The 19,923-nt window shown below is 34.8% G+C and overlaps 1 protein-coding gene across 2 annotated transcripts in view; it reads right to left on the reverse strand.

The window, feature by feature from the left end:
• The window catches only part of LOC136029171 (uncharacterized), a 36,948-nt gene extending 22,945 nt beyond the window's left edge, over positions 1-14,003 (reverse strand). Inside the window, exon 1 of one of the 2 annotated variants that reach the window (XM_065707284.1) lies at positions 11,977-14,003. In XM_065707284.1, coding sequence (XP_065563356.1) covers positions 11,977-12,247 — 271 coding nt within the window. In that variant the 5' untranslated portion in view covers positions 12,248-14,003. The remainder of the gene's footprint in view (positions 1-11,976) is intronic. The other variant, XM_065707283.1, reaches the window with a different exon arrangement.
• Between the last annotated feature and the right edge of the window lie 5,920 nt (positions 14,004-19,923).

The raw sequence follows: 19,923 nt of genomic DNA on the forward strand, positions 1-19,923 counted from the left end.
GTCTCGGCTCGTAAAAATCCACAGAAGACAGTTAAAAGCTATTAAAGATAACTTTGATGTTATACAGCCTCAGCAAGAAACTGGGATTTACATGAATACAAATGATAGGATTGAAAAATTATATAGTTTGCTAGGTAGCAGAACTGCTAGAAATATATCTGATGGAGTGAGGAATGAAGCTATTGACCTGCGCGATTCATTATTCAAACTGCCTCAGAACTTGAAGTTTATTCATTAAGATCCAGTCATCCGTTCTTAAGTTAAAAATACCTCAATTTTTCTAATTTTTCCGAATTAACACCCCCCAGTTCCCCCAAAAGAGAACGAAACCGTTCAAATTATGTAAATCAAGTATCTAGAACTTGTGCTTATTCTTTATATCAAGTTTCCTCCGAATCTCTTAACTCTTAAGTTTTCCAAGATTTCCGGTTTCCAAGCTTTCTGTTTCCCCTTCCAACCCCCTATGTCCCCAGATCCAATTCGAATTGAAAATGAAGCATCTTAAGCATTAAGTTTCATTAAGATCCAATCACCCATTTGTAAGATAAAGATACCTCAATTTTCACGTTGTCCAACATCTCCGGTTTCCCCCTCGAACTCCTCCCCAGTGTCAAATGATCTGATCGGGATTTAAAATAAAAACTCTGATGCACAAGTTCCTTCTAAATATCAAATTTCATTGAGATCTGATCACCCGTTACTAAGATACAAATACCCTCATTTTGCCTCATTTTTCCAATCCCCCCCCAACTCCCCAAAGAGGGCAGATCCGGTCTCGTTATGTCAGTCACGGATCTTGGACTTGTGCTAAATCTTCCCACCAAGTTTCATTCTGATCTCTCCAATCCCAGAATTTTCCAAGATTTCCAGTCACCCCAGCTCCCCCCAATGACACTGGATCCTGTCGGGATATTAAATCAGAGATCTGAGTTACGAGGCCTTTCTAAATATGATATTTTATTAAGATCCGATAACTCCTTCGTGAGTTAAAAATGCCTCATTTTTTCTAATTTTTCAGAATTAACCCCCCCCCCACCCCCCAACTTCCCCAAAGAGAGCAGATCCATTCCGTTTATGTCAATCACATATCTAGGAATTTGATAATTTTTTCCACCAAGTTTCATCCCGATCCCTCCATTCTAAGCGTTTTTCAACATTTTAGGTTTCCCTCTCCAACTCCCCCAAATGGCATCAAATATGGTCGGGATTTAAAATAAATGCTCCGATACACAATATCCTTCTAAATTTCAATTGTCATTAAGATTTAATCACCTGTTCGTATGTTAAAAGTACTTCATTTTTCTAGTTTTTCCGAATTAACCGTCCCCAAACTCCCCTCCAGATGGTCAAATCGGGAAAAGACTATTTCTTATTTAATGTCGTCTGGTCCCTGATACGCCTACCCAATTTTATCGTCCTAGCTGAATTGAAAGTGCTTAAACTAGCAAAACTTGGACCAACAAACAGACCGACAGACCGACAGAATTTGTGATCGTTATGTCACTTGGTAAATACCCGGTGCCATAAAAATATTTTTCTAATAAATAGTTTTGATTATTATTAGTGGTAACAAAAGTGACATAGAACAATCTTATACAAGTAATCCGACCACGTTAGATCGAAACACTGATAATGAAATAGCTTTAACTCAATGTCAACTATGGTACTCATGGGATAATATTAGTGCCCTATTTTGAAAGGCTCAGCTTTTATTTGGGAAATTATCAATACTTAAGAGGCAATAGATGAATCAGGATCACATAATCAGCGATACAGAGGAAAGATGAAATGTGTAAGATCTAGTGAATTAGAAAAAAAGTCTCAGCTCGTAAAAATCTACAGAAGACAATTAAAACCTATTAAAGATAACTTTGATGTTCTACAACCTCAGCAAGGAACTGGGATTTAGATGTATGCGAATGATAGGATTGAATAATGATACAGTTTGCAAGGTAGCAGAGCTGCTGGAAATACATCTAATGGAGTGAGAAATGAAGCTATTGGCCTGCTCGATTCATTATTCAAAAATGAAAATATAAAGGAAAATGACTTTAATGCTATTTACAAAAACTACCTCAGAATTTGAATTTTGTGAAGAAAAATATTTTTCTAATAAATAGTTTTGATTATTATTATTGATAACAAAAGTGATATCGAACAGTCTTATACAAGTAATCCTACCACGTTAGATCAGAGCACTGATAATGAAATAGCTTTAACTCAATGTAAACTATGGTACTCATGGGATAATATTAGTGATCAATTTAAAATAATTACGTTTAAATACAGGGAAAAAATAAGGATGAATTGGGTTACCGTTGTCATTCGGAATGGGGTGTATGATGAAAAGGGTTTAAATTATTTCTTAACTTGTTATTTCAATTCAACCCTAGATCGATGCCCTATCAGTATACCATCCAATCTAGCAACAATGAAATTTGTTGTTATTTGGAAAGATAATTATCAATTTTGCTTTAATAGTGATTTATGTTCTATGAATGATGTTCTATGAATTTAGGACTTGAACATGAAGCTGAAATAAGTAGTAAATATAATGAAGGTACTAAAGTTCCAAATATTACAAGAATCGTTGATAAAATATATATTCACTGCTCATTAGTGGTTAGTTTAATTGTGAATGGGAATTCAACCTCGGATATGATGTGGAGTTTTGCTCCAAAAACAGAACCTGGAACGCTACTCTGTGGGATTCCAATAGAAAGGCAATATCTTCCAATCAATTGAAACAAATATATCAACGCGCTGAAAATCACTATAACTGATCAATTAGGTAGATTAATTGATCTGAATAGATTGAGTGTTTTGGATTTGAAAAAAGTTTAATGAAACTATTTAATAAAATTTATGTATAATAAATGTTGATCTATAATTAACAATTATTGTATACAAGACAGTATGGTAGCGAGATTGGTTGTTTCTTTAAAAATATCGTTAATTCTCAATTATTCAAGACGTCCATAAAAAAATATAAAAGATGAAGCTCGTTCCATGTATAGCACTATGATTCAACCTTGACAGGAATTATTTAAAAACAGAGCGATTGAATAAGGAAGAGATTGGATAAATTATAATTAAAGAGAGTTAAATGAAGTGAGATATCTAAAAGACATAGTTCCAAATAATAAGAGATATTTCAATAAGCATCTTGATGAACAGAGAAAGGGTTTATTGAATGCAATGATATAGGGAAGGAACATCAACTACATCCCCGGTGATGCTCTTTTTGACACTTTCAGTGACAATCGAACATCCACTTTCGATATTTGAAAATCTTTTAAAGTTTATATAATAATATGTTCTGTATACAAATAGCAGGGAGCCAAGTTGTTGCTCCTTATTGAGAAATATTTGAAAAGCTTACTACTGATAATTTTACAACCAAATATGAACATACAGAAATTAAAAAAAAAACAATGTAAATGTATCTAAACAATTAAATAATAGTTTCATTTTAAAAGATGGGGAATCTTGGATTTTTTTTCAAGTAATAGTTACCTTTATGCAAAAGTGAAAAGAACAAGATTAAAAGGAACAAATATACAAAATACTGATGAAGCAACTTTAACAAAAATGGATTTGATCATAAATGCTGAATATATTATGAATGAAAATGTACTAAAAGTATTGATTATATAGGTGTAACAACTACCGTTAATAAAGTTTTTGAATTTTTAAATGACTATAGTCGAAGCGCAGCTACTAATATGTTTTGGTATAAAGATAAAACCTAATCCTATGATTCTTTTAAAGTAGAAAACGAGTATGAAAACACTTTTAAGCCTGTTGCGTCGGGTGGTGGAGCCATTACAACAAGACGAAATAACACTTAGAATAGTGGTTTATTTAAAAGATTTAATAAAACAAAAGAATGTCAGGTGGTTAGTATATAGATAGATAGATAGATAGATAAGTGTATTTCAAAAGCCTAAGGGCCATATACACACAACAATATAAATAAATAACACACAAGCAAGAAAATTAAACAACAGTACAAATTACAAGCACGCACAGAAACAGAATACAGCGCGGAAATATCTAAACTAACGACAAAATAAGTTAATCATAAAAACTTTTCTTCTTACTAAGGATTAACGGACTTTTCCCCTTTATTAATAATATTTTCACTCTTAACAACCTATTCTAAAAATATTGCCAAGGACCCCCACGCTTAATTGGTCGTCCCATAAATCTTCCGCTTTCCCGATTGAAAGAGAGAGAAAAAAAGAAGAGAAAAAGAAATTCTTGTGTTTTCTATCATATAACGGGAAAGAGAGAGCACTTCCAATCTTGATGGGAAAAAGTTGACTCTCAACTAGGATTCAACGGAGGAAATTTAGTGTAATTCTATTCCGGGAACGTGGAGAGAAGAAACGATTTGCTTAGGAAATTCTCCAGATCTAGGCCTCAAATTATTAAGACTCGCTGTCTTTGTGACTTATAATAATAATTCATATTGTGTCTTATAATAATAATTAATAATAAATTATTCCAGAAAAAAAAGCCCGTGGGCCACAGGAAAATTACATAATACACAAACAACAAATTAACTACATTAAATTAAAACTATTTAAAGAAAACGCTCCCGATGCACCGCTGCAATCCTGACAAACCTTGCTATCCTTTTGATACTCAGGAAATTTGTATCATTCATTCTATCTACCATCCATATCTCATTCAATTTTTCTTTACCATACATCTCACGCCTCCAATCATTCAATTCGACACATTCACACACAAAATGTATTAAACTTTCATCCTGAGATCCGCACATAGGACAAGCAATAGATACTACCTTCTCCCCTTTTCTCCCTTGATACTTTCTTTTCTCCCCAATCAAAAATCCATTTCCCCTCCAATCCAAATACGCCTTCAAATCCTCTCTACTTAACCCAACCTTCCAAAATACCTCCTCCCCCCAACTCCTCTTTATCTGTTTATAAAATTTTGACGACCCTGAACGATCCAGACTTGCCCACCATATCTGTATTTCTTGATTCTTCAATCTCTCTTGTACCTCCCTTATTACTATTTCCTCCATACCCATAATCCCCTTTCCTTCATTCCACCATTCTCCTAATCCACACTTGTCTAAGATGTCCTTAATCTCCGCCGGCCACCCTGTTTTACTATTCTGTCTCAACGCCTCTAAGTATGCTGCCTTTGCTACCGTAAATCTCTGCATACCCAGTATCCTAACCCAATAACTCACCATGGTCACTAGCCTCATAGATCGCAGCGATACTAGCCCTAAATCCCCCTGGATTACCAAATTACTAAACGAATCCCATAGTCCTAACATCCTCTTATAATATCTCATCATAACCACCTCAAGTTTTGGAACTTTCCGATAGCCCCAGATCTCTGCTCCATAATGCATCGCCGGTACTATCTTACTTGTCCAAATCCTCTTATGTACTCTAATATCTCTCACCCGTCTAAGACTACTCCTCGCTATTTCACCGCTAATATACCTCCCCCTTGCATTCGCTAGATCCAGATGCCCACTGAATTTCCCATTACTAGTAAACTTTACCCCAAGATAAACAAATTCATTATTCACTGGTATAGTTTCACCTTTAAAGAAAAAATTCACATCTTCACTTTCCATGGCTTTACGACCAAATACCATCACCACTGACTTCGATGTGTTCAGGATTAACTTCTTCTCTTCCAAATAAACCTCCGTAATCTCTAATAATTGTTGCAGTTTCTCCTTTGTTTCAGCCAGTAATACGATATCGTCAGCAAATAGTAGTAAGCACAGTTTAAGCAAATCTATCGATAACATTGGTGCATTATTCTTAGCGAAAAATTCATTGGCATCATTTAAATAGAGGCTAAACAATTTTGGTGACAGCACACATCCCTGCTTTAGTCCCAATAAAGATTGCACCGGAATTGAGCACTTTCCCGCGACTTTCACTACTAACTTCACGTATTTATACATTTCGCACAGCAACAATACGAAATAGTGAGGCAGTCCTAAAGATAACAGGTTTAACATTAACAGGTTCCTATCGACATTATCATATGCTCCTTTCAGGTCTAAAAACGCTGCATATAACCTCCCCCCTTTTCCTTTCCTATACTTCTCTACCATAATTCTCAAAGTAAAAATATGATCTACTGCACTATGATTTTTTCTAAACCCTACCTGAAAAGGGGATAGCAGTTCCTTTACCTCCAACCACTTCCCTAATCTTGAGTCTATAACCTTGCAGAAAATCTTACTCATCACATTTCCTAAACTAATTATTCTATAATTACTATGATCCTGTCTGTTACCTTTTTTGAAAATTGGTATTCCTACTGACACATTCCACTGGTCAGGCCATTTCCTATTTTCAGTCACAAAACTGAAAACTGCTGCTAAAACTGGTACTAGAACTGTTTTCCCCATTTTCCAAATCTTTGCTGGTATTCCATCCACCCCCGGCGCCGAAGATCCCTTCATTCCTCTTAGGCTTGCACAAACTTCCTCTACCTTAATCGGTTCTAATAGACTATAATCCTCTTGTCTTAAGGGGAAACCATTCTGCTCTCGTAGCTCCTCTACTAAACTCCCTATACCGTCTCCATATTGCTCCCTTTTGCTAGTGTCCTGCTCCAGGTATGTTTTCCACGACTCAGCTGGAGGTATGAGTTTGTCGTTGGCCTTGAATTCCCGCCTTACTTCACTCCAAAACTGTTTTGGGTCTTTTGACAAGTATTCCTCGCTGATCTTTATAGCCCTAATCTCTTCTACTTGTTTTTTTCTCATTTTTAATAACCTCTTGTAGATTTTTCTCTCTGTTCGGTACTCCGATAAGTGTTTATTCATTTCCTGGTCATTTAGTGCTCCTTTCACTTTCCTGAGAAGTTGAATAAGGTTTACTTTCAGCCTCCGACAATCCTCATCAAAGAATTCGTTTGTATTTCTCACCCTCTCCTTGTTATTTGATATCCCACTGCATTTCTGGTATACTTCCTCTGATATTTCTTGCACGGCTTCTTCTAACTTCCCTTCTCCCAGTATATATATGCATTCCTCCGCCCTCTTCTGCATCTGTTCACTTTCCAACAAATTTTTCAAACGGTTTTCCTCCATACAATCTACCCTAATCTGCTGTTTCATTACCTTCCTACCCTTATCTTCCCTCTTCCCCTTATTCCTCCAACTATATCTCTCACCCTCTATCTCATACATCCATTTCTTCGCCTGTCCTGCCTTCATGACTACCTCTATTGGCTGGTGGTCTGATCCTACAACATCCATAACATAAAAATCCAAACAATTTTCCCATAACCTCCTATCAACCATAATATAATCAATCACGCTAGGCTTCCCCGAACCAAAGCACGTAAAATCTCCCCTTTCATGATCTTTACCCACCCTTCCATTCAAAATTATCAACCGACCCTCACTACAAAAATTTATCAACTTATGGCCCCACCTATTTTTCCTCCTAGTTTCATCTTTGCTTGTCCTACCTTTCGGACATCCGTTTCTTCCATACCATTCAACCATACTCTCCATACCTGATAAGCAAGGGTTGCCAAGATCCACCTGTATGTCTTCAACCTCCGTACTCATACCCGTGTAGGCGTTGAAATCACCTAGTAATACAAAAAAATGGTCACTAAACAGCTCAACATAGTTAACATACTCCTCAATTAATATGTCCCATGTATACTCATTCATATAAGAACTATTTTCAGGGGGTATATATACACAGCCTATAACATACCTCTTATTCCACATGGACATCTGTAACCACACAATATTTTCTGACGCACTCAATAGCCTATGGATGCTATCAAATATATCATCCCGGATCAATATCGCTATCCCCCCATAATGTCGACCATTACTCGATTTATTTCTCACTCTTTCAAAAACATTGTACCCTTCAACACTTAATGGGTTTTTCCCATCACTCCATGTCTCTACTAGTCCAACTATATCTTTCTTTTCATTATCAATACACGCTTCCTTCAACAGATTACTTAGTTTTGTCGCTGAAAACCCTTGAATATTCCAATGCACCATGCGTACTACCCTTTCACTAGAATTTTCACTATGGCCCCCCGTTTCCTATTCATCACCAGCAGTTACTATAGACCCTTGACTCGGCTGTTCTCTTGACACGCTTTCACCATCACTTGCCCTCACCTCAAGACCACTGCCATCCATTGGTGCTTCCTGGTTGAGCCCTCCCACTAATCGTGACTTTCTGATAGGTTGATTTTGATCGTCACTTGGACTTATTATCCTAGCATGGTCGCGTTTGGCCCGTGGTTCAGGCCTCCCGGGCATCTTCAAAGCAACCGTATTTTTCGGTGTAATAAATGTCGTTGTGGTTCGAATATCCGTGTTTGGATCGTCCAATTCATTTTCATTGGCTGAAAAATATCCTTGCAAGCTACCTGTAGATTCTGCCCTGCTACGCGTTGGAGTCTCATGGTCAAGGGACTGACGGCTCTGACCTTGAAGCCTTCCCAAAGCTATCGGGACCATATCTCTAACACTCGGACCACTTACTTCCATTATTTTCTCATTCTCAAAATCATACGTCGAAATCTTGTCCTGTAAAATTAGCCTTACCCCCCTTAATTTAGCAGGCATATTTTTTTACCTAGCCTCCGCTAGCAGTGGTTTTAACTTATCTCGAGCCATACGCTCTCTTTCCGTGTAGTCAGGGGATATATACAACTTATGACGGCTAAATAGCCCAGAGGATCTCAACACCAAATCTCTCAGAGGCTTGCTAATAAATTTAATGACAACCGGGGGCACGCCATTATTTTTAGAGCGAAGGCGGAAAATATCCTTTATGTCTCGCCTCTCTAGATCCAAATTCGGGACAATTTCATTTAAGCATGACAAAATATCTGACGCTAGACTGGGTCCTCGATGTTTAGGGTCAAAATTGTATATAATCAAATTCATGTTCTTCAATTCTTTTTCAAGAAAATCTATCTTGGACTGGGTTTTCCGCAAATCTTTATTAACAGTCGAGCAGCTTAATGCCAGTCCCGCTATCTCCAATTTAATTGCTCTGTTGGTTTTCTCTACCTTGCAAGAAAATTCCGAAAAAATCGTCTTTAGGCCTTCAATTCCCTCAGCCAAAACCTCTATTTTATTTACTGAGGCTCTTAGACTTTGCATCTCCTTTATCAGTTGTTTTATACCTTCATCGCTCATCTTAGGGTATTGAATATTATGCCAAAATCTTACCTTCGATATGCCTTTCTTATTTACCCTCGTACCGGCCTTCGAGCTTTTCTCAAAAATTTTGTCTTTAGTGGCCAACAAAAACCAGATCAATCCAACTATATCCAAAGGCAATCGTTGCGCAATGAACTAACTATCCAAAAAGTTGAAAACTGGCCAAACAATAAAACTAGTTTAGATCTATATAGGTCAAAGACTGGAGTCTTTGTGGTTTATATTTTATCACGATTATTTGGATTTATCAAGAAATTAATCGTAGAAGTGTTACACATCCAATTATTTTAAAAAGAAATGATTTTCCCAATTTGATTATGAAATCTGGAGCTCAAAAGTTTTAAGTTGATGTAATGTATTTATCATGGATGTTACCAGTATTACATCCAAGTTTACCCATAGCAACTCAATTAGAAGCTGGATTAACGATGAGGGCAGATCAATTAAAAGCTGGATCGGGAAAAGGCAGCTCATTTGAATTAAGATGGGAAGTTTGTAATACCTATGAAAGTGATCATAAAACGGATAAAGAAATAACATTGAGGGCAGTCAGTAAACGCTATAATACAACTAAAGCTGTTGTTGTGTTACATAATTCTGAAAAAGATAACAGTTATACAAAAAATAAAATGGTGTATGACCATATGAAAAAAAAAGAATTGAAGTGAGAGAAACTGGGTATAAATAGCCACAAGAAGATTTGAATTGTTATTTCAGTATTGCTAATGAAGATTATTCTAACACTCATCACCGGTTTTTGCAGTTAGGATATAAACATTAAAATGTTGGGAGCAAAACAATTGCAAGTTAAAATGATTTTAAAACAGTATATCCTTTATTTTGTTTTGATGTTTCAAAGCATGAATCAAATATTTATCGAAGTGGATTAACTACTGATGCAGAAATTAAACTTTCTTTAGATCAAGTACCAGCTAATCCATATAACTTTTACTGCGTTATACTTACAGAATTAAAAACAAGCATGGAAGTCATTGGTAGCAAATCATGTTAATATATAAATTATTTTCAATTTTGAAATTTGTTTACTAAAATTATTTACTGATAAATGAAAAAACTTTTAAGCGAAATGAAAACGGAAAATAAATATAATCCAACTATTAGGAAAGAATATTTAGACATTGGAATGGAATACCCGATTACAGCAAGGAAATGTGTTACAACTAAATGTGGAAATAAACTCGTTATCATTATTGATTTTAAAGGGGAAATGGTTAATCTATTTGCACCTAACCGTTTTGATTCTAAAGCAGCTGATCTTGAAAATAAATAGAAAAAATAAGATAAAGGTATGATTTTAAAGGTTACTGAGAGAAAAAATAAAATAAATTTTTTAGATATTCATATTGAACTATCCATTAAATATTAAATTATAACACTTCATTGGTAGTATAGGAAAAATGGAATGTCATTGAAATCTTATTTAACAAGACATATTTTGATCTTAAAGCTCAAGATGCGAAATTTTAAAAATGACAAAATTTGATTTCGAAGGACCTATTTTTGTTTTGAAAGTTGTGAGGGAAAATTATAAAAATCTGGAAATTTCGGTTAAAATAGTGCAAATTTTATTGAAAAGGAGGTAAATTTAATTGATTTGATAAGTGGTCCAGACCACAAATTTTAATACTACTCATTAATGCACCATCATGGAGCATTACTTACTCAGCAACTGGAAAGTAGTTACTTTTCAGTGTTTAGTTTTTTTTAAACATTTAAACTGATGGGCTATCTTGAAGTTTTCAATTGAAACAAATTGGTCCTTTTTTAGAGAAAACAGTAGTTTGGTGACACAATTTAGTACAAAACACCCATTTCTACACGGCAAAACCTTATTGACTCCTAAAGAAGGAAACTAAATCTTTTTATTTTCGTTAAAACGAGCCGTTTCAAATAACCCTTTGAAAAGAAAATCAACACTTTTATTAACATTTGTGTAGATTGGAACTTAAAGCCATTAAAGTATCTGCCGTGTAGAATTTGATTGTAAAATTTCCAGTAGGAAAACTTGTCTTGCTTAGGTTGTTTCCCCCTTTGTCAAATATCCAGCAGATTTCTTAAGGTCATTGCTTGAGATACATAATTTTTTTTAAACTTGACGAATATTATGTATTTGAAATCAACAAAAAATAAATAATCTTGTGATGTGATAAAATCTTTTGCAGTAAATATTGTTATAAAATCCGTTTTCTTGTTCACATAAATAACTTCTTTGATACTCCCACACCTTAAAACTTTAGGTATAAATTGAAGGTAAAAGCTTTATGATTTTGGAGCATGTTGAAAACCAATAAACAAAATAGAAGATGTGATATTATCTGCCTGTGAATAAGTGAAACAACCTGAAATATTTCCACACAAAAATAAACAATTTTTTTTAATTTATATTATTAGTTCTTGATTAGAATGTAAGAAACAGTAAGTAGGGTAATCCACATCCACTGGAATACGCTACGTTTTCTCCCTGAATTCTCTGAAGTACCATGACGCCGTTTAAGTTGTATTATTAGTTTTTGTGACCCAAACCTTAGCAACTGACATATTAGTTTTCAGATACCTCAAAATTTCTTCAGTACAACCATCACCAGGCTGCTGCATCTAATTTAGATTCAAAGAGGCAGTTTCACTAAATATTTTCCCCCACTGCATAAGTAGCGTTACTACTACTACTAAATAAAATAAGAGACGGTTTCCTAAGGAAAACTAGAAACTTTTAAGGTTGTTCTTACCCTTGGCATAAGTACAGTGGAATATATATGGAACTGGGTCTTGATTTGACTTTATTGGTAGATGAAATACTTTCCGCTCGGATTCATCATCTACTCGTTCAATGAACCTATAAGCCTGATTGGAACAAGAAGTATTGGGTCTGTATTTTAATCCAGTTGCATCTGGGAATGCTTGCTTAAGAGTTTCATGCTTCAGAATATACGAATTTCTCCATGTAGAGCAAATAGGCAACTCAAGACATTCTCCGTTTCCTTGAACGGTTATGTACATCTTTGGTTTAAAAATTCAGGCTAAAAGTAGAAGTGCAGGATAAGTTAAAAATTTACAAACAAATAAATACATCAGGCTACATAAGCAAAGGCGTATCTGCCTTTACTACTATTAGTACTAGCACTATTACTACTGCTAGTGCTACTGTAGTAAGTACTACCAAGGCTGAGGATATTGAAACATACATCTAAGGAAGCGTTGATGAAAAAGCTAAAATAAATCAAAACATCCAATGTGTATGCAAGTTGCATATATAGGCATATCAGCAATATTTTGAAACGGCTTACAATATCAAGAAGAAACTTCAAGGGCATCATGAGAAGGATGATCAACTGAAAAAGAGGCAACATATACCTGCTACTACTGCTATTAATACTGTTCCTAAAACTATTACTATTACTACTAACAAAACATTACTACTACTCTGCAAAATATCTCAAATCAAGTTGAAATTAACCTGATTAGGGCCGACCACCTCCTTTCCTTTTCAAAACCAGAACATAATTTTCACTTTGCTGAATACAAAATACATTTTAAATATTTAGTTTTTCTTAACTTAAAGAAACCAAAAAACTATTAAACTTTAAGGAGTAAATATCAGTATAGGCATATCAAATTATCAATCCACATTCAATTGTTTTTTTTCAGAAAATACAAATTATGTTGGTGTCTCGAGACGGATTAGGTGTTTTGCAGGTCTGCTTATGTTAATTTCTATTTGTTTTGACGTAGACTGAGATTATTTAGTTTAACTTCGGTCCGTTTGGGGTTCAATTTATTTATTGGTTGTCATTGTAATAGTTTTATGCTTGGAAATTAAATATATATATTTCTGCTCATTTTTGGTTCAATGAAGCTCTTTATGTTTCTCTGAAAGACTTGCTTTGTTGAGTAAGTTTTTAAATTAAACAAAGAAAGGAGAAGAGTAGCAAGAGAGGATCACTGTAACCCTTACGTTAACTCCATGCTAACCATGTTTAGCCAATAATTATGGAAAGTGTGAAAGTGCACTCCAACTTGAAAAAATTGGTTTAGGAGGAATATTCAGAAAAAAACTTATTCTGACATTTTACAATAAAGTCATTTAAAAAGTATTCCTTGGTGTTGGGGTATGTAGAAAGTTGAAATATAACGTCGGGAAAAATGTACTCCAACTTGACAAAAAATAAGGTTAGGGGGAATATTAAGAAACGAACTTTTTCTGAAATGATACAATAAAACCTTAAGAAAAGTATAGCTTAGCGATGGGGCATGCATTTAGTCGACAAGCATAGTTGGGAGTACAAAAGATGTACACTCCAACTTGATATAAAACGAAATTAAGAGGAATATTAAGGACAAACTTGTTCTGAAATAATATTGTACAGCATTATGAAAAGTACTGCTAACTAACCATATTAATAGTATGACCTGTAAAGCTAACGCGTCTCTGCAAACCCTTTCAAAATTCATCACTTCGGCTGCACCACCCAAAGTCTTCTTTGGGCATACCTGTGCTATTTACACTCCATACATGAATAAGCCTGTCCCCTCCGGGACCCAGCAGTATTAAAAACCACCTATTTAATGCAGGAACTGGAGTCAGTCCAAAAACGGGCAACCAAGATCACAGTGGGTTATAGAAACATTTCTTAGAGCGATGCCCTAGCAACCATTGAATTTCAAAGTTTGGAACTCTGTTTGGGTGACCTTATCCTGAGGTTTGACAAAATGCTGCTTTCTAGCCCTACTCATCGTGATATTTTACCCCCAGAAGCCCTGACAGTCAGCACTACAAGACAGAAGCTAAAACTTGTGCCTATACGTGCCGGGACAAACCGGTACCACAACTCATTTATCCCTTTTTTACGTCATTATATAATAGTGCATGATAACATGTTCTGTATTTCAACATCAAATTAGCCATTTGAACTTGAATTGTTGGTCTAAATAAACCTTAATAAACACATAAAATCGAAATGTAATGTTTGGAGTGAAAAAGATGTGTACTCCAACTTCAAAACAGGTTTGGAGGGAATAGTAAGAAAAAACTTATTTTGGAATGACGCAATAAAGCCTTTCGATTTGGTATTATCTGGTGTTAAGTTATCCATAAAGTCAGAAAAGAATTTTAGGAGTGACCAAAGATGTGTACTCCTATTTTTTAAATGGGTTTAGGAGGAAAATTAAGAAAATAACTAATGCTGAAATGGAAAATGTTGCTTGATGTTGAAGTATGAAGAAAGTCAAAAGTAATGTCGGGAATAAAAAAAGGATGTGTGCTCTAACTTAAAAAAAAAAACATGTTTAGGAGGAATATTAAGAAAAGAACTTGTTCTCAAATGATACAATAAAGCCTTCTGAAAATATTGCTTGGTGTTGGGTTATTCATAAAGTCGAACCTAATGTTGAGAATGAAAAATTATGAGTATTCCAAGTTGAAAATAGTTTTAGAAGTATGTTAAGAAAAGAACTCGTTCTGAAAATAATTTGTTCAGAAAAAAACTTGTTCTGAAATAATAAAATAAAACCTTTTGAGAAATATTGTTTGGTATTGGGTTACAAATAAAGAAAAACGGAATGTTGAGAGTGAAAAAAATGTGTACTCCAACTTGAAAAAAGTTTAGGAGGAATACTAAGAAAAGAACTTATTCTGAAATGATACAATAAATCCTTATGAGAAGTATTACCTGGTACTGGGATGCACATGAAGTTGAAAAGTAATTTTGGGAGTAAAAACATGTGTATTCCAACTTGAAAAGACTGGTTTAGGAGAAACGTAAAGAAAATAACTGGTTCTGAAATGATACAATAAACCTTTTGAAAAGTATTACTTGGTATTAAGATATGTATAAAGTCATAATTAAATTCTGGGAGTGAACAGACTTAATGTGTAAACAGACTTAAAAAACGGGTTTAAGAGAAATTAAACAGTTCGTGGTAACGGACTAGTAAAGAGCAACCCGGCTCAATAGTAACCGAATTCTAAAAAATGAAATTTTGATACCAATAGTTACATCAAAAGCATCACATTTTAATGCTGATTTTTAAAATATAAGTTCCATCAAGTTTAATCTTATCCATCAAAAGTTACGAGCCTGAGAAAATTTGCCTTATTTTAGAAAATAGGGGGAAACACCCCTTCAAAGTCATAGAAATCATATCATCAAATTCAGACACATCAGATCATATCATCATATCAGAATCACGACATCAGATTCAGCGTATCAGAGAACTCTACAGTAGAAGTTTCAAGCTCCTATCTACAAAAATGGGGAATTTTGTATTTTCGCCACAGGACAGATCATGGATGCGTGTTTATTTGTTTGTTATTTGTTTTTGTTTTTTTCCAAGGGGTGATTGTATCAACCCAGTGATCCTATAATGTCACGAGAAGGCTCATTTTAACAGAAATTAGAAGTTCTAGTGCTCTTTTTAAGTGATCAAAAAAATTGGAGGGCACCTAGGCCCCCTCCCAGTCTCATTTTTTGCCCAAAGTAACCGGATCAAAAAGCCGTTTTATTCAGCATAGTCAAACACCTAAAAACCATGTCTTTGGGGACGACTTACTCCCCCCACAGTCCCCGTGGGAGGGAATACATGTCACAAACTTTGACCAGTGTCCACATAATTGTAATGGTTATAAGGGGAGGGAGTTATGGGAGGAACTTTCCATGGAGGAATTCGTCATAGGGGAACGAAATTTCCTTAAAAGGGGCGCATGATTTTATTGCATTTTTTTAAAGAGCTATGAAGAAATAAATATGAAAGTTTCTTCAACTGAAAGTATGAAGCAGCATTAAAACTTAAAAAAAAACAGAAATTATTACGCATATGTGGGATTCACCTCTTCCTAATACCTCGCTCTTCACGCTAAAGTAATTTTATTAATTTCAACTATTTATTCAACGACATTTGTGATTCAGGGGTCATTCTTAGGGAATTGGGTCATTCTTAGGGAATTAGTGTAAGGAGCGAGGTATTGACGATGGGGAGACACCCCTCATATACGTAAAAAAAACATAGGAATTTAGAAGTTCGTTATGTAAGTTAATTCGTAAGTAAAGTGTATTTTTACTAATAAAAACGTTCGTAAAATTAAAAGTACTAGTTGCCTTTTTATGTAAACAAAAATTTGTAGGGTAACTAGGCCTACTCCCTCGCTCTTTTTTTCTCAAAATCGCTCGATCAAAACTATGAGAAATCCATTTAGCCAAAAAAAATTAATATGCAATTTTCGTTTTAATTATTCATGCGCGTAGAGCCAAAATCAAAACATGCGCTAATTCAAAAACGTTCGTAAATTAAATAAAAAATAAACAAGTATTTTTTTTTACTGAAACTAAGGAGCGACACAGAAACTTAAAACAAACAGAAATTAGCCTACTCCAAATATGAAAGGGGCTTTTCCCTAATCAACGCCCTGCTCTTTAGGCTAAAGCTTTTTACTGTTTTAAAAAGTAGAGTTGAGAGAAAGAGTCGAACTTTAGCATAAAGAGCGGGGCGTTGAGAAGGGAATAGCCCCTTTTATATACGGAGTTTTCTAATTTCTGTTCGTGTTAAGTTTTAATGTTGCTCCTTACTTTCAGTTAAAAAAACTAATGTTTTCTATTTAATATTAAGAAAAGAATTTGTCCTAAAATGATACAAATAAAGCCTTTTTAAAATATTGCTTGGTATTGCGGTATGCATAAAGTCGAAAAGTAAAGCTGCGAGTAAAAAGATGTGTACTCCAACGTGAAAAAACGGGTTTGGGATTTATATGAAGAACAAACTTGTTCTGAAATAATACATATAAAGCCTTTTGAAAAATATTGCTTGGTCTTTCGGTGTAAAAAAGACCAAAAGTAAGGTTGAGAATGTAACAGGTGTGTACTCAAGCTTGAAAACGCGGGGTAAGAAGAAATCTTAAGAAAAGAACTTATTCTGAAATAATGAAATAAAGCCTTACGAAAAGTGAAATAACTTGGTGCTGGGATAAAGTAATTTTGGGAGTGAAATAATATGTGTACTTCAACGAAAAAAACAGGTTTAGGAGCAATATTAAGAAAAGTACCTGTACTGAAATAATATAATAAAGCCTTATGAAAAGTATTACTTAGTGTTGTAGTATGCATAAAGTCGTAAAGTAATGTTGGGCGTGAAAAAAGATGCGTACTCCAACTTGCAAAATCGGGTTTAGGAGGAATATTAATAAAAGAACTGGTTCTGAAATAATACAAACAAAGCCTTTTGAAAAATATTGCTTAGTTTTTCGGTGTGCAAAAAGTCCAAAAGTAAGGTTGAGAGTGTAAAAGGTGTGTACTCCAGCTTGAAAACGCAGGGTAAGGAGAAATATAAAGCAAAGAACTTATACTGAAATAATATAATAAAGGCTAATGAAAGGTATTACTTGGTATTGGGGTAAAATAATGCTGAGAGGGAAAAAATATTATCAAAAAGTAAAATTGGGAGTGCACTCCAAAAAACCTGCACTCCAACTTCCTCCTAAACAAACACCGGTTTAAGAGGAACATTAAGAAAGGAACTTATACTGAAATGATATTAAATAATTTTAAGAAAAGAACTGGTTTGGAAATAATACAAATTAAGACTTTTGAAAAATATTGCTTGGTGTTTTGGTATGTATAAAGTCAAAAAGTAAGGTTGAGAGTGTAAAATGGGTGTACTCCAACTCTAAAAAGCGGGGTGAGGAAGAATATTAAGAAAATAACATGTTCTGAAATAATATAATAAAGCCTTATAAAAAGTATTACTTGGCGTTTGGGTAAAGTAATATTGAGGGCGGAAAAATATTATCTAAAAGTAATGTTGGGAGTGAAAAAACCTTTACTCCGACTTCCTCCTTAACAAACACCGATTTAAGAGGAACATTAAGAAGAAGTTATACTGAAATGATACAATTTAGCCTTTTGAAAAGTATTGCTTGATGTTGGAGTGCACATAAAGTCAAAAAGCAATGTTGGGAGTGAAAAAAAGATATGTACTCCAACTTGTAAAAATCGGATTAGGAGGATTATTAAGAAAAGAATTTGCTCTGAAATGAAACAATAAACCCTTTAGAAAAGTATTGCTTGGTGTTGAGGTATACATAAGGTCGTAATTTAATGTTGGGAGTGAAAATAAAGTGTACTCCAATTTGAAAAAAGGGTTTTAGAGGAAAATTAATAAAAACAACTTGTTTCGTAATGATACATATAAAGTCGTTTGAAAAACATTGCTGAGTGTTGCAATATGCATAAAGTCAAAAATAAGGTTGGGAGTGAAGAGAATGTGCGCTCCAACTTGAAAATATGGGTTTGGAAAACACGGTCTTGGGACTTGGGAGGGAAAAAAGATGTGTTCTTCAACTTGCAAAAAGGGGTTTAGGAGATATAGGCTATTAAGAAAAGTCTTGTTCAGAAATAATATAGTAAGGCCTTCTGAAAATTTTTGCTTGCTGTTTAGGTTTACATAAAGTCGAAAAGTAGTGTTGAAAGATATGTACTCCAACTTGAAAAACGGGGTGAAGAGGAGTATTAAGAAAAGAACTGGTTCTGGAAGGATACAATAAAGCCCTTGGAAAATTGTTGCCTGGTGTTGGGGTATGCATAACGTCGAAAAGTAAGGATGGGAATTAAAAAAAAAAATGTGTACTCCAATCTGAAAAAACTGGTTTAGGAGGAATATAAAGAACAAAACTTGTTCTGGAATTATATATTAAAGCCCATAGAAAAGTTGTGCTTGGGTTTGGGGTATGCATAAAATCAAAAAGGAAATGCCGGATGTGAAAAAAGGATTGGTACTCTAACTTGAAAAAAAAACATGTTTAGGAGGAATATTAAGAAAAGAACTTGTTCTGAAATAAAATAAACAAGAGCTAAGAGCTCATATGGCACTTGTGACGAGGCGAGAAGAGCTAAGAGCCAAGAGATCATATGGTATGAGCTCTAACAAAATTCTATGAATCAATAGATTGATTTAAAAAAGAAAATAAGAGGCTTAATGCCGGTCAAGATTTAAAATAAGAGCTCTGAGTCACAAAGTCCTTCTAAATATCAAAATTCATTAAGATCCGATCACCCACTCGTAAGTTATAAACACCTATTTTTTTCTAATTTTTCCTCTCCCTTTTGCCCCCCAGTTGGTCGAATCTGGGAAAACGACTTTATCAAGTCAAACTGTGCAGCTCCCTGACACGCCTACCAATTTTCATCACCCTAGCACGTCCAGAAGCACCGAACTCGCCAAATCACTGAACCCCTCCCCCCAACTCCCCCAAAGAGAGCGAATCCAGTACAATTCTGTCAATCACGTATCAAGGACATTTGTTTATTCTATCCACCAAGCTTCAACCCGATTCCTACACTCCAAGTGTTTTTCCAAGATTTCCCCTTCCAAATCCCCACAATGTCAAAAGATCTGGTCGGGATCGGAAGTTACGAGGTCCTTCTAAATATGAGGTTTCATGAAGATCCGATCACTCCTTCGTAAGTTAAAAATACGTCATTTTTCTTATTTTTCAGAATTACCCCCCCCCCCCCCGCAATTGAGCAGATACGTTCCAATTATGTAAATCACGTATGCAAGACTTCTGCTTGTTTTTCCAACCAAGTTTCATCCCAATCCCTCCAATCTAAGCGTTTCCCATCATTTTAGGTTTCCCCACCCTAAACTTCCCCGGTCAGGATTTAAAATAAGAGCTTTGAGACACGATA

The sequence above is a fragment of the Artemia franciscana genome, chromosome 7 (genome assembly GCF_032884065.1).
Source record: "Artemia franciscana chromosome 7, ASM3288406v1, whole genome shotgun sequence".
Taxonomy (NCBI): domain Eukaryota; kingdom Metazoa; phylum Arthropoda; class Branchiopoda; order Anostraca; family Artemiidae; genus Artemia; species Artemia franciscana.